The 17,300-nt window shown below is 30.5% G+C and overlaps 1 protein-coding gene across 1 annotated transcript in view; it reads left to right on the forward strand.

Moving 5' to 3' along the window:
* Positions 1-17,300, forward strand: part of LOC148282013 (semaphorin-2A-like) — a 635,924-nt gene that overhangs the window by 570,354 nt on the left and 48,270 nt on the right. The window contains exon 3 of the mRNA XM_088225727.1: positions 14,529-14,580. Coding sequence (XP_088081853.1) covers positions 14,529-14,580 — 52 coding nt within the window. The remainder of the gene's footprint in view (positions 1-14,528; positions 14,581-17,300) is intronic.

The following is a 17,300-nucleotide window of genomic DNA, read 5'->3' on the forward strand; positions in this document are numbered from 1 at the left end:
CGAAGGTGGCGGAATTTAGAGATATTAGTGCGTGGAATTTAGATTACTCACACTGAATCTTGACACTAAATTTAAGATACTTCTTGATATTATACATTAATTCACATTTTCCAAAATTTAACTTAACTGCAATGTTCTTGCCATTTTTTTTATTATTTATCTAATACATTTTTTAGGAGAACATTAAAAATTATATCACATAAATTCATTCATAAATATATTACTTTTTTCATCAATATAATATTATTGATTATACTTAATGAACATTGATGGGCCACATATTATAATAATTTATAATTGAATCAAAATATGAGTATTTTACTTAGTTTACGAAATAAAACGTAAACTTTGAGTTAATAATTTCAATTACTTTCGGAAGACGTCTTGTTAAAAAAGGGAAAAATCATAACCCAAAGAATAAAAATAAATACTGATAGCCTACAAATCTATATAATTTGATGTGTTGTCTAGAAAAAAAAAATCAATCCACTTGCTTATTTTTTTCTGGCAAGTTACAAAAAAATTATAAAACATAATTTTATTTTAAAAATTGAATTCACTGTGTGTAATGCAATTGATGTTATACAAATTGCGCTGCATATTATTTAAAAGTTTCTAGAAACAAAGTCGGTTTAGATATAATTATTATTTATTCAAAATAAATATTTAAATATGTTTGTTCACGCCAACGGGCGAAAGAAGTGCGCATGTTAATTTAATTGATGGATGTATTGAGAAAATAGAAAACTGGATGGCTTAAAAAAAATAGACTAACATTAAGCCCATCTAAAACCAAACAACTATGGATGGCTGCAGCCAGGCGACAGAATTTGATTCAGGATACGGCACTACCCGATGTCAGGAGGACCGCGTTACCCACCGTTAAACTACTGGGAGTCTTCCTTAATACCTTTTTCTTGACGCTTAAATTAGTACAATAATAAGTTCATGATTCTACGAGCTGAAACAAATTAAATGCATACGCAAACATTTGCCGGTTGGTGCTGCCCGTTAATTAATAAATGCGTTTGTAATGTCTAGAGTCGATTATTGTAATGGTATCAACGCAGGCCCACCAATGAATAAAATGACTCGCCTACAGCCTATATTTAATGCCGCAACGAGACTTATTTTTGGAATCTCTAAGTTCATTCATATAACTCCACTACTTTGGGAATTACACGGGCTACGTTTTCCACAGAGGGTGGAGTACAAACTATGTTGGCTTATGTATAAGGCACTGCACAACTCTGCTCCGGAATATCTAAGGGAACTTTGCATTCCAGTTGAACTAGTTGAAAAACGTATTACGCTTAAATAGGCTATATCTACGTCGAAAAGAAAGGTTATTATACCTCTACGCAAACAGCGAACTAAATTTAGTGGCACATTTGTGGTCGCAGGCTTTTTGGCATGGAATGCTCTCCCAGCAGAAATGCGGAACTGCGTGAGTGAAGTGATCGGAAAAAAACTTAAAACCCACTTATTCTGTAAATCATTTGAATGAATCCGTATCGCGTGATAACAAAGTAAATTGTTTTTCTCAAATCAAATTTATTTATTTATAGAATTACTTTGTTAAGCGCCCTTGAGGAATTTTATTACATTAAATTTGTTAAAACTTAACGATAGAAGAAAATTATAGACCTCTTTATTCGAAATTGTAAATTTAATATGGGATTGCCCTAAACTATTATCTCTCATCAACTTCAGGGTACCTGGAAGAATGACTAAACAGGTGCCACCGTTTTGTAGCAACAATTCACGGACAGTGTATACTTGTAACGCCGTATTAAACAGACTTCATGAACTGGGCAATAGTTATTTCCACTTATCTGATATATTTAGTGTAGGGTATTGTTCCTGTAGAACAAACCTTTTGAACTTTTTCAAAGATGCCGAATGGTAATTATATTTATTTATTTATGTATTTTATAATATTTACAATGTTTTGTTCACTTTGCCCAGCTGTATGAAACAGTACTTATGATTTTTTTGGTATACTACTTTTGAAATATTTTATTATTTAATTCCTTTTTTACATTTATTCTTGGATTGTTTAAACTTTCTATTGAATATTTTGTAAAATTTTTAGGTTAATTTTTTTAAATTCAAATCTTGTTTTTTTTCTAATAAATCTTGGGTAAAAGGAAATTTACGTTTTAAAAAATATACATATATTAAGCCAAATAAATTAGTGTTATAAATTTTTGTAAAAGGCAGATTTGCCGTTTATGTTAATAAAATAAAATAAAATATAATAATAAGAATACGTTTCTTTGCTGACTCTTTGATATTTATTTCCCGTCCATCTTGTCAATCCATCTAAGGTCTTTAGTCATAGGGGAAAATTTAATGACATAACGCACCACATCGTGCTGCAACTAATTGTAAGTGCCAGACCAAACTACCCGAAATCTCATTCCCGTAATGACGGAAGGAGAAGATATTAAATATCGTATCCCTTTATCTACGGTTTCTCGGACCAATAAAACTATGAAGCATGATGATCCCTTCCGTGTTTTGTGCTAATTTTTATAATATTTCACCCGGAAAATTTATGAATTTAATACACCTACTTTTTAAATATCAAAATTCTAAGATAAAATTGCTTCTACATAAAGATGTATACCGCCAGAGACACAATATTTTAATATCATTGATGTAGAAATCTGTAAATAATACAAATTAATTTGTCAGCATGCGTCGCACTCCGAGTATAAACACAAGTTGCTACATGATTACAGCACCAGGTTTACTAGTGTGGAAGGGCTAGCTGTTCCTAGATATTGCAATAAATATGGCAAAAAGACACTGCAATACAGTATACCTAAAATATTCAACATGTTACCAAACAATATTAAAAATACTGAGTTAAATACAGGAGTGAGACGTTTGCTCAAATTATGGTTATTGGAAAAAAGTTTTTTGTATTAGTGATAGTTTTTAGGTTTTCATAATGTTATTTGTAATGTTTTTCAAGTAAAATTATTGTTAATGTAGGTTAAGTGTAAATAATCGATGTAATTTTTAAGAACCTGCTGACGAGTTGTATGTATGCAACTCAGCAAGACTTTAATTTAATACTATTTTGTAAATATTTTCGAAAAATGAATTAAAAAAATATTTAAAAAGTTGGTATATTTTTTCTTCCACAACGTACAGATTAGAAAAGAAAAAAATGACGAAAAGCGTATGATTTTTCATAGTGATGGAATATATATTTGTTTACCTTAGCGAGCTGTTTATCTTGCAACTAACCAATAACATAAATAATGTTACTTTTTTTTTTACTTTTTTATTTATTTATTATATTTTTTTTTTGCATTTTACAATAGACATACATAAGTTACCAGTACAAAAAAAACTATCACATAAACATTTTTTAAAAATCTCACAAAGGCGTGGCATGTGTATGTGTGGGCATACATTTTATTTGAAATGTAAATAATTGCTACTGGAAGAATACGATAGATATCAAATAATAAAATATAATTGCTAATATTACAACACAACTTCTTTGATAATAAAAATGAAAAAAATATAAATAAAGTACGTATATGCTTTTCATTAAAAAAATAAGCTATTTAATCTGTTTTTTTATCCATAATTTGAAAAAAAAATTGAATCGAAACGAATTGAAATAATTAATCTATTGAATTTTTTTTTAAATTTATTTTTGAAACCAACAAATTCATAGTAATAAACAATACATAAATAATAACAACAAATATCAGACCAATTATGGGTTTCATATAGGAACCAAAATATAAAAAAAAAACAAAACCTACAGTTCGCTAGGGGTGAAAGGAAGTAGGATGGGAAAATAGGGAAGGAAGAGAAGAAGAAGAAATAGTAAGTAAATGTAAAACAATGAAAAAAAAAATATTTTTTTTATGTAAACATACAACATACATATCTACATATACATACACACACACACATCTATATATATACATACATACATATATATATATAGACATACATACATACATACACATATATACATACACATACATACAAACATACACATATATACATACACATACATACATATACACACATGAACATGCATGAACATGCATATCATAATATCATATTGTCCGTATGAAACGCATTAAACAGTTTTGGAGCGAAGAAAAATAAGTGTCTTTCCCCGCGTCTGGAATTTAAAAATGTAATTTTTAAGGTTTGTATACAATACACTATTATTATCATATATACATAGAACTTGCAGTATGTACATATAAGTTAATTCGTTCGAGACAAATCTTTAATAGGAAAGGGGAAATAAAAGCAAGGAAAGAGTATTTAAGGAAGAGATTGGAAATGTTTCTCCAGGAGGATTGAAATAAAGTCGCCGTAGAAACATCTTAAATATTGTACGGGAGATAACTTCACAGTGGGGCTACTCGGAAAGTTAATGAATTTGTAACGGAGGAAATATGAAAACTAATAATATACAATTCTATTTAGTTATTTAACATTGAAAATTGAAAAAACCTTGTTTAACTGAATTTTCTTATAAATGTGTTGTGATATATTTTTATTTTACTTAAAATTGATGAATTAGGGATACATAAATATGTTATATGTAAATTAAATGTTTGTATTTGTTATTTTTACATGAATGTTTTTGTTTTATATTTTTAAAATATGGTCCTATGTTGTTTAAGTTTTTTATTCGTCCCATTCATAACAAGACTTTGGTTCCATGGAATTGGGATTTGTGTCTTAATAAACGTAAATCAAATTTAATTGTCAATAAGTAAATACATAAAAAATGAAAGAAATGATCTTAGATACAGCAATTTAAAAAAAAAAACGATATGAACTAAAATATCTATGCAAACAATTATAATATAATACTAAATATAATTTCAAACCTGATAAGATTCCTCGTTTGATGGATTTTGTTCTCGTGTTGGACTTATTTTACGGACGGGCTCCAAATTTAATTTTGTCCTGTTATAAATATGCTTTGTTTAGTTCTGATGAGGGAAAATATTTTAATATAAAAACAGAAAACAGAAAACGTAAAAGTGCTTACTTTATTCATAAGCAAATAAAATACCATTGTTTGTAAATCTGGCATTGGGTTCATAATAAATGATCATCGTTTTGGGTTCACACATTGGTTTCTTCAGCAAACGAAAATTATTTGCGCCCGATAAAGCTTTCGCAGTATTCACAGATATTACATTAAACATTCAGATGATAATTTAGCGCCTTATGTGAAAAAAGTCTGTTCATATTTACAACCTCGCTAAATAAAGCTGTATGTGACGAACGCCCCTTGTGTTCAGTGCCGTCGAAGATACATAGGAAGGCTGTGGATTGTAGAGGGTGAAATGTATAGGTTAGGGCTGGTTTAGAATCCTCCGTCTTTATACAATGTTAGCACCATTATTCACACACCGAACCTTCATCCATTTCAAGAAGAAATGTCTTTACCTTGTTGACCTATGGTACTTTGTGACAACCAACACCATACGTATCTTACTAGCATTTCTTCTGTCAACATTCGGTTACCTGCTTCTAGCGAATTCGCCATCTGGGATTTGACCATTTTCTTTATATTTATTATTTATTTATTTATTTATTCATTCAAAATTTATTAAGGCTTTTTTGGCTGTGCCCATGTCAAATTATAATAATTAACAATAAAAAATACATAGTAAAATTATTTAGATTCAAATGCAATATACTAACAATCCAGAAAAGAAAGGTAGAGGTAAGTAATAAATAATAAAATTCCTAAAAAGGTATAAGTAAGTAATAAATAACAAAATTCCAAAAAATTCAATTTAAAGGAGATAATTATACATAAATATTAAAATGTAAATTATAAATTATATAAATTTTATATTAATACATGATCAAATATACAAAATAACAGTATCATTGAAATCAACAAAATAAAAGTATATTAGTAAAATATAGTGTGAAAAAAAACAAAATAATAGATTCAATAGAAAAAGAATATAAATTAAAAAACATAATTGAAATTATAATTGAGATATGGTTTCTATAAACTCACTCCACACTATAGAAAAAAATAGGAGTAATAAATAATATGCCAAATAAGATTGAGTACTAAATTAAATAATACAAAAATACATAATGAAAAAAACATAAAAATATCAGTCTTCAGTAATTTTGTTTAGTTTAAGTTTACATGCATTAATTATTTAAACATTTCTTGTTTCAATAATTAATTTCACAGATTGAATTCTTCTTGTATGCTCCATTACATGAGGATTTTTTTTTTTAAATTGTCTTATGGCCTCGTGACTAGTGTCTTGGACTCACTCGAAGGTCTGTGTTTCGAATCCTACTCTACCCCAACTCAATTCCCACTTTCTAATAGTGAGTTATTTACAACTCGTTAAAAATGGCCCTCAAAATGAAATATTTAGGTACTCGTATATCATAAGAACGAAAATATTTATTTTTTAATTTAAAAAAAAACACATAAATCTTAGGACTCTGAATTAGTGCACTAATCGCAGCATACCTCGATCATTTGTTTAATTTTAATCATACAATTATTATCCAACCCCCGATTAAATACAACTAAACAAAAGAGATTCATCGGCACATTCTATTTCAAATACTAAAATATCATATAGTATTTGTCTAACTTAAAGTTGTTTTCTCGATTTTATAGTACTTATCGCGTTATTAATAAAGTTTGACGAGCAATTAATTTATCATATCTCTTACTGTTTCGTTTTAATCAAAAGCCCGAATCGTAATAAATAGTGACTGACCCAAGTTTCTATTTCGGCCTTAAATTGGGCGAAACCTGCAGTCGGGATGTGTCGGATAAGTATATTTTTGTTATTCCATAATAGTTAATAAATTAAAGTTTCTATAGCGTACATTGAAGAACTGTTACATATAAGTTATATGTATTACATCACAACGAACAAAAAAGCGCTTAAAATAAACTATTTTACATATCATATTGATGCATTTTATTTCATTGTGTATTTTATTTAACACTTATTTTAGTTTTTTTACTTATTTAAAATTAAATTGTAAACAAAGTTATAATTTTGGTTTCGGTATTGGCTAAAAATCTTATTTTGGTCGATCACTAGTAATAAATATATTATTTAATTATGTTCTTAATGTTTGGAGCACTCACTTGATGTTTTCCAATCAATTAATATTTACTACCATGTTTTAAATTACATATAAAATATGCTTCACGACAATGTCTTTATTCAGATGAAAACTGTAAAAAATATTTTTTATCTTTATTTCGTTTTACGAGTATAATAACACTAATGTTCCTTATTGAGTTGATATTTTTTGTTCATTTATTCTTTATATTTTTTAAAGTTTTATTGTATAACCACTTCTTTAGAAAAATACTGTTTTTTAGGAACATATGCTTATTTTTTTATTTACACATTTATTAATTAATTCATTTATTTATTTATTTACTAATTTATTAATTTATTTATTTGTGTATTTATTTGATTTTTCGTTCATTTTTTGTGTATTAGATGTATTACATTGTGTTTTTGGGTAAAATAATCTTTTTTTACCGTCTTAGAACAAAGTTATTTACCTTGTAGACTGTCAAAATAACTACGAGTATGTATGTGTAAATTTATTTTTTTTGTTTATTAAAATATTCAAAATGTTGTTAATTAAATGGTAAGAAGCATATAATTAATTATTATGTAATAAGCAATTTAAGCGACGTATTTGAATAATAAATTCACATACACGTTTAATGCATGGCGTAGAGGAATTGAATTTAATATTTCGACAAGTAAAAAATCAACAACATTTTTATAAATCGGTGTAATATCTCTGAACATTATTTTATTCGAAATGAAATAATTGTTCGCCAAGTGCTCTCCAGTGGTGGATTATTTCTCGGTTATAAATCTTGATCCTTAGCAGATTTAATCTGGCAATTTCCTTCTGCCACCCTCGAGGGGAGAGGAGATTATTTCATAATTTTTGGTCGCTTTGACAGGATTTTCCGTCCAAGTGACTGCGCCCAGCGAGGCTTTACAGATTTAGAACTGCACCACTGGTCAGGGTAGCTGGAATCCTACAAGGGATAGCCTCCCTCTATTGAACTTTCCTTCGGTAGATTTGCAAGGGTAGGTCGTGTAAACTGGGCTAATGTTGCTCTATTTTTACTCGATGGATTCGCAAACTATCCGCTATTGGTTTTAAGGAAAGCCTTTCTCGCTGTAGTTTCAACTCATCAGAGATTCTTATTTATTGTTTAATTTTAATTCAAATACATGTCTCGTAAATTCATCGAGGAGATCTCTACAGTGACTGTTACTATGAGAAAAAAAGGACAGATATTTATAGGATTTAGAATACGTTATTGAAAGGTTTACATTATTTAAACATTATTTTTACTTAAATTAGTTGCAACAGAGAAGAAAAACATTTTTGAGATGGGAATAATAAGTCTAGACATTTACAGGGCTTATGACTTGTCATCGGCTAGTTTAAGTGGCCACTTTACACACTGTGTAACATTGACATGATAAAGGTTTCAGCTCCTTTACTTTACAAAAGTCAACAGATAGAAGGGTTGAGAAAAAGTGGATGTTTAAACATGGGCAGAATTGTAAATGTTACACAGTGTGTAAAGGCGACTTAAACCAGACAACAACAAGTCGTTTGCTCTCTAGGGTTGAGAAAAAGTGGATGTTTAAACATGGGCAGAATTGTAAATGTTACACAGTGTGTAAAGGCGACTTAAACCAGACAACGACAAGTCGTTTGCTCTCTAAATGCCGAGACTTCCATATTCCCTGCTCAAAAATTGTTTTCCTTTCTGTTGCAACAAATTTAGATCAATATAACTCCCTAGGGAGGAAATCCAGCCTGTCTGTAAACATTTAGACATACTCGAAACATTGTTGAACTGTCATACCCCTTTACTTACTCGGTATTGCGCAGGGGGTGCATCACAATTTAATAAAAAAATATATATACGACAAAACTTTAATTGGCTGTTCTGTTCAGTTGCAACATGTCGCTCAGTAAGTTTTTTTGTTTTTCATTGTCGATACGCATGTGAAATTGTATCGAAAAATATCTACCAAAAAAAAAATGTTTTCAGGTATTCACCTTCGTTAAATTACTTTATAAAATGAATTACAATAAAAACAATGTAACTGTGAAATTCGATTCCCGCCAGCTGCAAGAAAAAATCCAAAAACGTTTTTTTCAACTCGAAAATACTCCTTCAGGGTAGCGTTCTGATTTTATTTTACAAACAGTATTCTGACTATGAACCGAGAATGTTTAAATCAGCATCAATTATTGCATGGACGCCAGATTTGCAATCTGTCAGGATCGTTATTTTCTTTTTTCTTGTTTGGTGGCTCGTGATATTGTTCTACACAAAGTTCAATGGCAAGAAACAAATAAACATGAATCGTGACGTATTTAGCGGGGCCAATGGAATCATTGTTTTTGCGGGAATTCAAAATTACAAATTTAAAAGTATTTTTTATGCTACTAATAATCAACAAAATTTTTTTTACTGGACAGTATTTCATAGATCTTTATTATTTTTAAATTATAATAAAAAAAGGGTTATTTCCCAGTTGCATATAACTTTTTTCACTAAAAATGGTATACGCTTGCATTTGTTCGAGTTGTTTTCTTATCGTATAATATAGTTAAAATATTTTTTATCCTTGCTGATATGAATGGAGTTAAATTAATTACGTCTTTAAAAGCTTTTTGATTTTCCAACTAAGTTATTTTGCTCAGATTCAGAAGATGAATAAATTTTATTCAACTAAGCATATTTTTAACGGAATTATTACTTCTGAATAATTTAATCAATATTAACTCAGTATTCAAAGATAAATTTAATTCACTGAAAAGGCTATTGTAAAGGTTGAGCCTTCTGATGAAATTTCATATATTGAATTAACAGTAGCCTTTCTCAAAAAAATCAGACAGAGCCAAATGTATTCTTTTTAAAAGATTTACAAGTTACATTTAAAAAAAAGATTTTTTTTAAAAATTAAAACAAAAAAATCCCACAAAGGATGGCCTGTGAGGGGTATACTAGATCTAGAATACATTATGAAATCTATGGAGTAGATATACATCCAGGGCCATGCCGCGAAACTTCAGAGGGACATTTTTTATGATGTACTTTTAAAAACGTTATTTGAACATTTTTTTTTTTTATCGCGTTTTTTCATCATAAACGTATTTGGTGACGAAACGATACGCACTGGACGCGGTCAGGGAAGCTGTTGGGTAGGGGAGGAGTAGGGGTTTGTGGAAAGGGATGCTAGCCCGAAACATAAAAGATTTTCTCTGTTTTCAAATTATAATGATTATTTTTTGTCATTAAAAAACTTTTTTTTTTATTCTTTGGGATTTAAAAAAAATTTACCATGACAAATATTCCTCTGATGTTCGCGATCTGGCTCTGAAGCACCGAGTTAGATTTCTGTATTATTATACTTTCTGTACACACACCAATCACTGCAACTCTTTAACAAGACTTATATATAGTTGTAATGATTGTAATAATTAAAATAAAGTTCTGTCTTAGATTTATTTTCATGAAATAACGATAATATGTTAATTAAAAATGTGTCAGTTTTATTTTCAAATCTTTTTAGTCGAATATAACAATTAAGGATTATTCGAAAACGACTTTTAATGTAAAAATCACAAAAATCTGGTATTTGTTGTAGTATTGATTTTAGTGTCTACAATGATTTAGACACACTCAAATTATTTTCAATAATTATAATCGTATCAGGAAGGTAAAGGTGATCAGTTTTACGCTTCAGATGCCAGTCAAAAGACAATTAAATACTTCGGTGTAAAATCCCCTTTAAAATTAAATATTTCATGCCGACCTTACCAGGTATCGGACCTGGGACCTCAAACGAGTTTAATTTATTGAAAAAAAATATTTGTAGCGGTGGACAGTATAATCCGTTAGAATAAGTCTCACAATATCATATACAATCCATATTGTTATGAAACTTTACCAAATGATCAACAGATGTCACATATGAGAAATATTTTGATAACGTGAAGTAATCGGGTTGTGGTCCTGTGGCTAGGGTCCGGACCCACGGACTAAAATTCTTTGGTTCGAATCCCACTCTACTCAACTCGATTCCCATTTTCTAATAGTGAGTTATTTACAACTTGTTGAAAATGGCCCTCAAAATGAAATATTTGGGTAAATCATAAGAACCCTATTTTTTTTTATTTTTTTTTAAAACTGCATACTTTAACTCTATATGCAACTTCCGAAAATTGTTTAAATTACAAACATTGAATATAACGGTGATTTTTAATATATTTATAAAGCTCGGGGTAATAATTCGCTCCCACTTAAAGAGAAACCCATTGCATAGAAAAAAAGCGTTCAAAATGTTTGCTTTGATTTTTAGTTTGACAACAAAACTGATTACCTACGGCCAGTTTTATTGCTGTATACTGCAGCTAACTTCGTGTTTTGAAATCAAAGAATGGTTTTTGTTCATACGGTTTAGCCAGTGCCGTTTTATTCTAAGGTAAAAAGTAATATTTCACACCAGCCAATGTCAGGTCATGAGCCCTTAAATTCCTAGATTTCCACATTCTCTTATAATTCCTTCATCTCAATTAAGATACATATTTTTCAATGATATTTTCTTCGTCTCCGTTGCGATATCTAACCGATCTGGATTATTATTTATTGAATTTCAATTCTTAATATTGTATTTATAAGAAACAGTAACAACCATAATAGATAGGTACCTAAAGAGGTTTTTTTTTTAATATTTCGTAAGACCTAGTAAAGTTTTATACCCCTTCTCACCAACATCATTTCATTAGCCGAATTCAGTGGTGCATAGGGGATTGCATTTGAATTGATCATGATCAGTCTTACACGATATAGGTGCCAATCTAGAAGAATTGAAATACTGCATAGAAAAACTGCCATTAAATTAAATATTTTACGTTGACGCTGCTAGAAATTTAACCCGGATCCTCAAGCATAATGGGCATTTGCATCAAACTCTACGAGGCGGACTTGTGCCCGCTGTATTTATTTTTTCAGGATTTTTACCTGAGATATGTACAAAACAATTAATTTTTTTAATATGTTTTGACGGCTTACTAGGGTTTTATACCCCCTTTGAGGCAGTCAAAAACCATAATTTGTTTTTGAAAAAAAATTGCTTTTTCCCATGGTTTTAGAACCACGCTACTTAACGAATGTACACAAGGCCGAGGCGCTTCGGGAAAATCATTAATTCGAGACTTTCACTTGAAATTTTTTAAAGTGAACTTTAACCAAGTTTGGAGTGGAAATAATATTTGACCTCAGAGGGTGGCTGGTGTAAGGCCTACAATCCCAGTGAACCATCAGCCAGCAGATAGCTGAGATTGCTCTCCTCCGAGGTGACACTTTTCTGGGATTGCAAAAAAGATTTTAATTCGATTTAAAGCTCGCTCTCTTGAAAGGCGCGGGGGTGATGTTTAGCCTGGATTCAAATGATATTTCCTACAATTATAAATTATACGGGAAGCGAAATCATATTTCAATCTAGATTGAATATCTAAGTATAATATGTCCACGATTAACTGTCACACTATCAACATCATCATTGCGCACTGCAATGCAGCAAAATCTCAATAACCTGATACTTGAAGATAGGGTGATCAGTTAACGCTTCAGATGTCAGTCCAGAGCCCGTATTACAATATAAAGTTAATAGAGATATATTTATATAGTTGGTTAATTTATATAGCGCCATTTTTGTGAAAATCACCTCAAGGGCGCTGTACAATTAATAAATATCCCAGTACGTCTTGCAGCTACAGAGCGCATGGACGATTGGGATTCTAGTTCCTCGTTTTCAATTAAGATCAATAAAAAATTGTAACAGATAGGAGCTAGATTACAGGACGTCTTGCAGCTACAGAGCGCATAGACAGTTTAAAATTTAGCCCCCATTTACACATTTTAAAAATTGACAAATAAATTTAGTGTATTAAAAAATAATAATAAAAAGGAGTAAGATTACAACACGTCTTGCAGCTACTAAGCGCATAGACGATTGGAATTCTAGACCACATTTACAAAATTTTGGTATTTTAAAGTTGATATATGAAAGCTAGATAACCAATCATCGTGCAGCTACAAAGCGCATGGACGAGAGGAATTCCAGCAAAGTTAAAACAATATCAATAAATTTTTTTAAAATAGAGTATAATAGTAAATTGTTCATGCCAAGAAGTAAGCAATAAAAAACTAAATAAATCAAACACTGTTTCAACTCCATGGTTAGCAAAGGGAGATAGATGTCCGAAGAGAAGCGTTTGTAGACAGTAGGTAGATACCGTCGCCATGTGGCCCGCTGGCTGGTAGATAGTTTCTGGAAACGCACATCTTCAATAAATGTTACTAAATATTTGTGTTTAACCAATTATCGACGTTTTAATGTCCACCTGTTTTGAAATGCTAACATGCAAATCCCACTTTCCATTTACACTTTCAACATTATAGTAGTCACACAAAAATATGAAACCGACGTGCTAACAGGACGCATGCTACTAGAAGTGCACTGAATTTTTTTAACCGAATGTAATATTTTTTTGTTATAATCAACACACTGTGGTATACTTGCCTTTTTTACCTCTTATGTATATTCACATATTACAACAGAGATGAAGAACATTTAAGATAAGGTAATATAGAAGTCTAGGCATCTACAGGGCTTATGACCTGTCAATGGCTGGTTTAAGTGGCCACTTTACACACTGTGTAACATTCACCATTCTGCCTATATTTAAACATCTATATTCCTTCAATTCTTTCATTTGTTGATGTTTGTGAAGTTAAAGAGCTGAAACCTTTATTTATGCGGGTGAGATTCATCTAATTGAATTATTTCACCTACATACTGGGCAACGCCTGAAAAATGTATATTTTCAATTTCTATACTTCTTCATAGACCAGGTGGATTTATCAACAATGTTTTGAGTTTGTCCAAATTTTTGTAGACAAGGACTGGATTAAACTCCCTGGGGAGTTGTTTATGTTAACATATTACAACAGAGATAAAGAACATTTAAAAGAAGGTAAGGAAGTCTAGGCATCTACATGGCTTGTGACCTGTCTATATTACCTTCTCTTAAATGTTCTTTATTTCTGTTGTAATATGTTAATTAATAGGTTTTTATGTAATATATGAGATTTTCTACTGACATTTCTTGGTGGAACTACATTTTAATTGAAATAATAAAAATACGGATATAGTTTTATTTGGCTTTTATTTATAAATTTTTACCAGTAACTGGGTTTCGATTGTTGATCGATCGACCGTTGTTTTTATGTATTGTGATTATGTATTTTTATATAAAATATATGTTAACGTGATTATTATTATTATCAGTTTTTATGACCGAGTCTTTGGTTGTGCGCTATATCTCGTGTGCCTTCTGTTTATATTTTGTAAAATAATTCATTTTCTGACTACTATATTTCTTCTTTTTAGGGACCGATTATTCAAACTCAACATGACTGATATAAGCCAAACGCATTGTGAGGTAAGAATTTTAATTTATTACCACTAATTTTCCCATGTTATACACTTGACCAGATGCCCAAATAATTAAATGAAAAAGATCCATATTATTCTTTGTTAATCTTGTACTTTTGTGAAAACAGTAATTCCACACCTGTGTTTGTTTTTGTTTGTTCCACAAAGTGTATTTGTTTTTTTACCATTTGAAAAATTAATTAATAATGTTATCAAGCGCGTGCAATACGGCTAACTAGACAACATACCCCGGATATTTAGGGAGGCCTTAACCTCGCCCGCTTTCTTTACAAGGCATCTGGTTCTTGACGTCTATTACTGATAATTCATTGGTAGTTGATACTAAAACTAGGGAACATGGACCTAACTTAAAAGTCAACAGATAGGCTAAGAGACTTTTCGTAGACGCCGTATGATAAAACTCGAGAACACACTCGAAAGTAGGATTTTGATAAAAAAACGATATTATATTAACTTTAAGTTTTTCATTTGCGCCGTATTTGAGGTAGGGATCATTCGGATAATTCAAATCCGTTTATATGTCCAGGTTAAGTGTATCGAATTGCGTTTTAAAAACATATTTGTACTTAATACCTAGGATCCTAAATACACATTTTTGTACCCTAAACAAATGCAAAAAAGGTGCTAGAGCCTTTATTATAAATAATTATTATAATTTTATGTAACTTACGTGAACGAAATTTTTTTTTCAAGTTTACGTTTTTTTTTCCTGCGTAATTTTTTTATGGCGTACCTAGTACCTACGTATTTTAAAAATATTTTTTATTTATTTTAATTTCTATTTAGCAAGTTAAACTATTTTGTATAATTTTATACATTAGAAGAACTCTTGGTATATATATTTAATTTGAACAACTTGATCTGAAAAAATAATATTCACGTACTTTATTTTGTTTTTAAAAAATTGATCTAGGGTTTCTCCAAGTAATCCGTTGAAGACAACGTTTTTTTTAAAGACTGCAGCAAATAAGAAGCATTATTTTGGTTTTCGTTTTTTTTTTTTCGTAAGTAGTGGGAATTATACAGTTACATTACTCAAGTATTATTTTTGACATTGTATTTAAGATTGTGTAGAAAAAAACTGTAATCCGCATTTAATTTTGATTTGTTTGTAAATAACGTATTTTTCTGTAATGGCTATTGTTTTTTCAAAGTAAATCAATTATTTTAGATTAATTAATTTAGGCGCATCATTTAAAGTATGTTTTTAGTATGTTTTACTGAAGAATAATAAAATTTCCATGGAGCATTGTCTTATGATTTATTAAAATTTTCATCTGCAGAAACACACATTCGTAATGTTCTAAGACAATTAATTTGTATATTATTTAATGTAAAGGAAAACTCGTGGTAAGGTTTAGAGTTGTTACTATGCAAACCGCAATTTGGGTTCATATTAGGTTAATACTCGTCTTCTGCAATAATAATTATTGTGGTAGCATAATAGCGCCATATTCTTTGTCTTTGCTGCAGTTCCTTGTCTCCTTGGAGAACTATTCCAATTACAGAGTCGGGCGCGTAAGGTGTTTCCAGGCAATTAGTTCCCAGGCATAAATATGTATTACCAGTGGAGTGCCGCAGGGTTTGTCTTTACGCCCCCGAATAACTTAGTCTGCGTTCTTCCTTTTCCCCTCTGACTTTCTAAATCTCCTTTCATATCGTAAACTAGTCTGCCATCTTTAAGTAATTTTATTCACTTTCGTCACAATGCTTTATGAGATAAATAGAGCATTATTTAGTGCAACACGAAAAGGGATCAAATTATTTGAGCGTAGATCCAATCAAACAAACCGCCACGCTGTTTCCCCGTAAGGGTAGGCAGAGAGGATAGAACGCCATATAATTTTGTCTTTTCATTCAAATCTCGCTTTCTTTACATTCATACATCTCATGCACGCGCGCTGAATATTCCGACTTTTGACACGTCCATCTTCAAGTGTTTGTTGAATTTGGTCATGCCATGTCTTTCTCAGTCTTCCACTATTTCTACATCCATAAAAAATTGCATCGTAAATGTTTATAGCCGTTCCTTCGCTGTCCATTCGCTCTACATGTCTAAACCAACGCGGAGCTCCTTTCTTGATTTTGTAAACAATGCTTATCTCAGCCTTACATAATGCACGGATCTCGATTTATGCATCTATCGTACATAGTTTTACCAGACATTCGCCAGAGAGATTTCATTTCGACAATATTCAGCCTACTTTCATCCCTGTTTTTCAAGTCCAAACTTCGCTTCCATACATCAGGGTCGGCACCAGAACTCCATTGTGAACTGTTAATTTTTCCTCCAATCATTGCACAAATATAATCAAGTAATTTGGATGAACTATCATTATATTATTACAGTTGGATAAGTCATATAGCGCTATTTTTGTATAAATTATCTCAAGGGCGCTGTACAATAAATAAATATCACAGCATGTCTTGCAACTACAGAGCGCATGGAGGGTTGGGATTCTTGTTCCCCGTTTCCAATTAAGATCTCTTTCAATTATAACAAATATGCGCTTGATAACAGCACGTCTTGCAGCTACAGAGTGCATGACGGTAAAAAATCTAACCACCATTTATACATTTTTTTCATTAACAATGTAATTTAATGCATCAATGAAATTTTATAAATTAAAAAATAAACTAAAAGTGCCATCTGTAAGATTATTTTAACTATCTAATTATTATGTATTTATATATTATGTTACTTCT

This window comes from Micrasema longulum, unplaced genomic scaffold (genome assembly GCF_059751315.1).
Source record: "Micrasema longulum isolate JH-2025_06_02 unplaced genomic scaffold, ASM5975131v1 h1tg000383l, whole genome shotgun sequence".
NCBI classification, from domain to species: Eukaryota; Metazoa; Arthropoda; class Insecta; order Trichoptera; family Brachycentridae; genus Micrasema; species Micrasema longulum.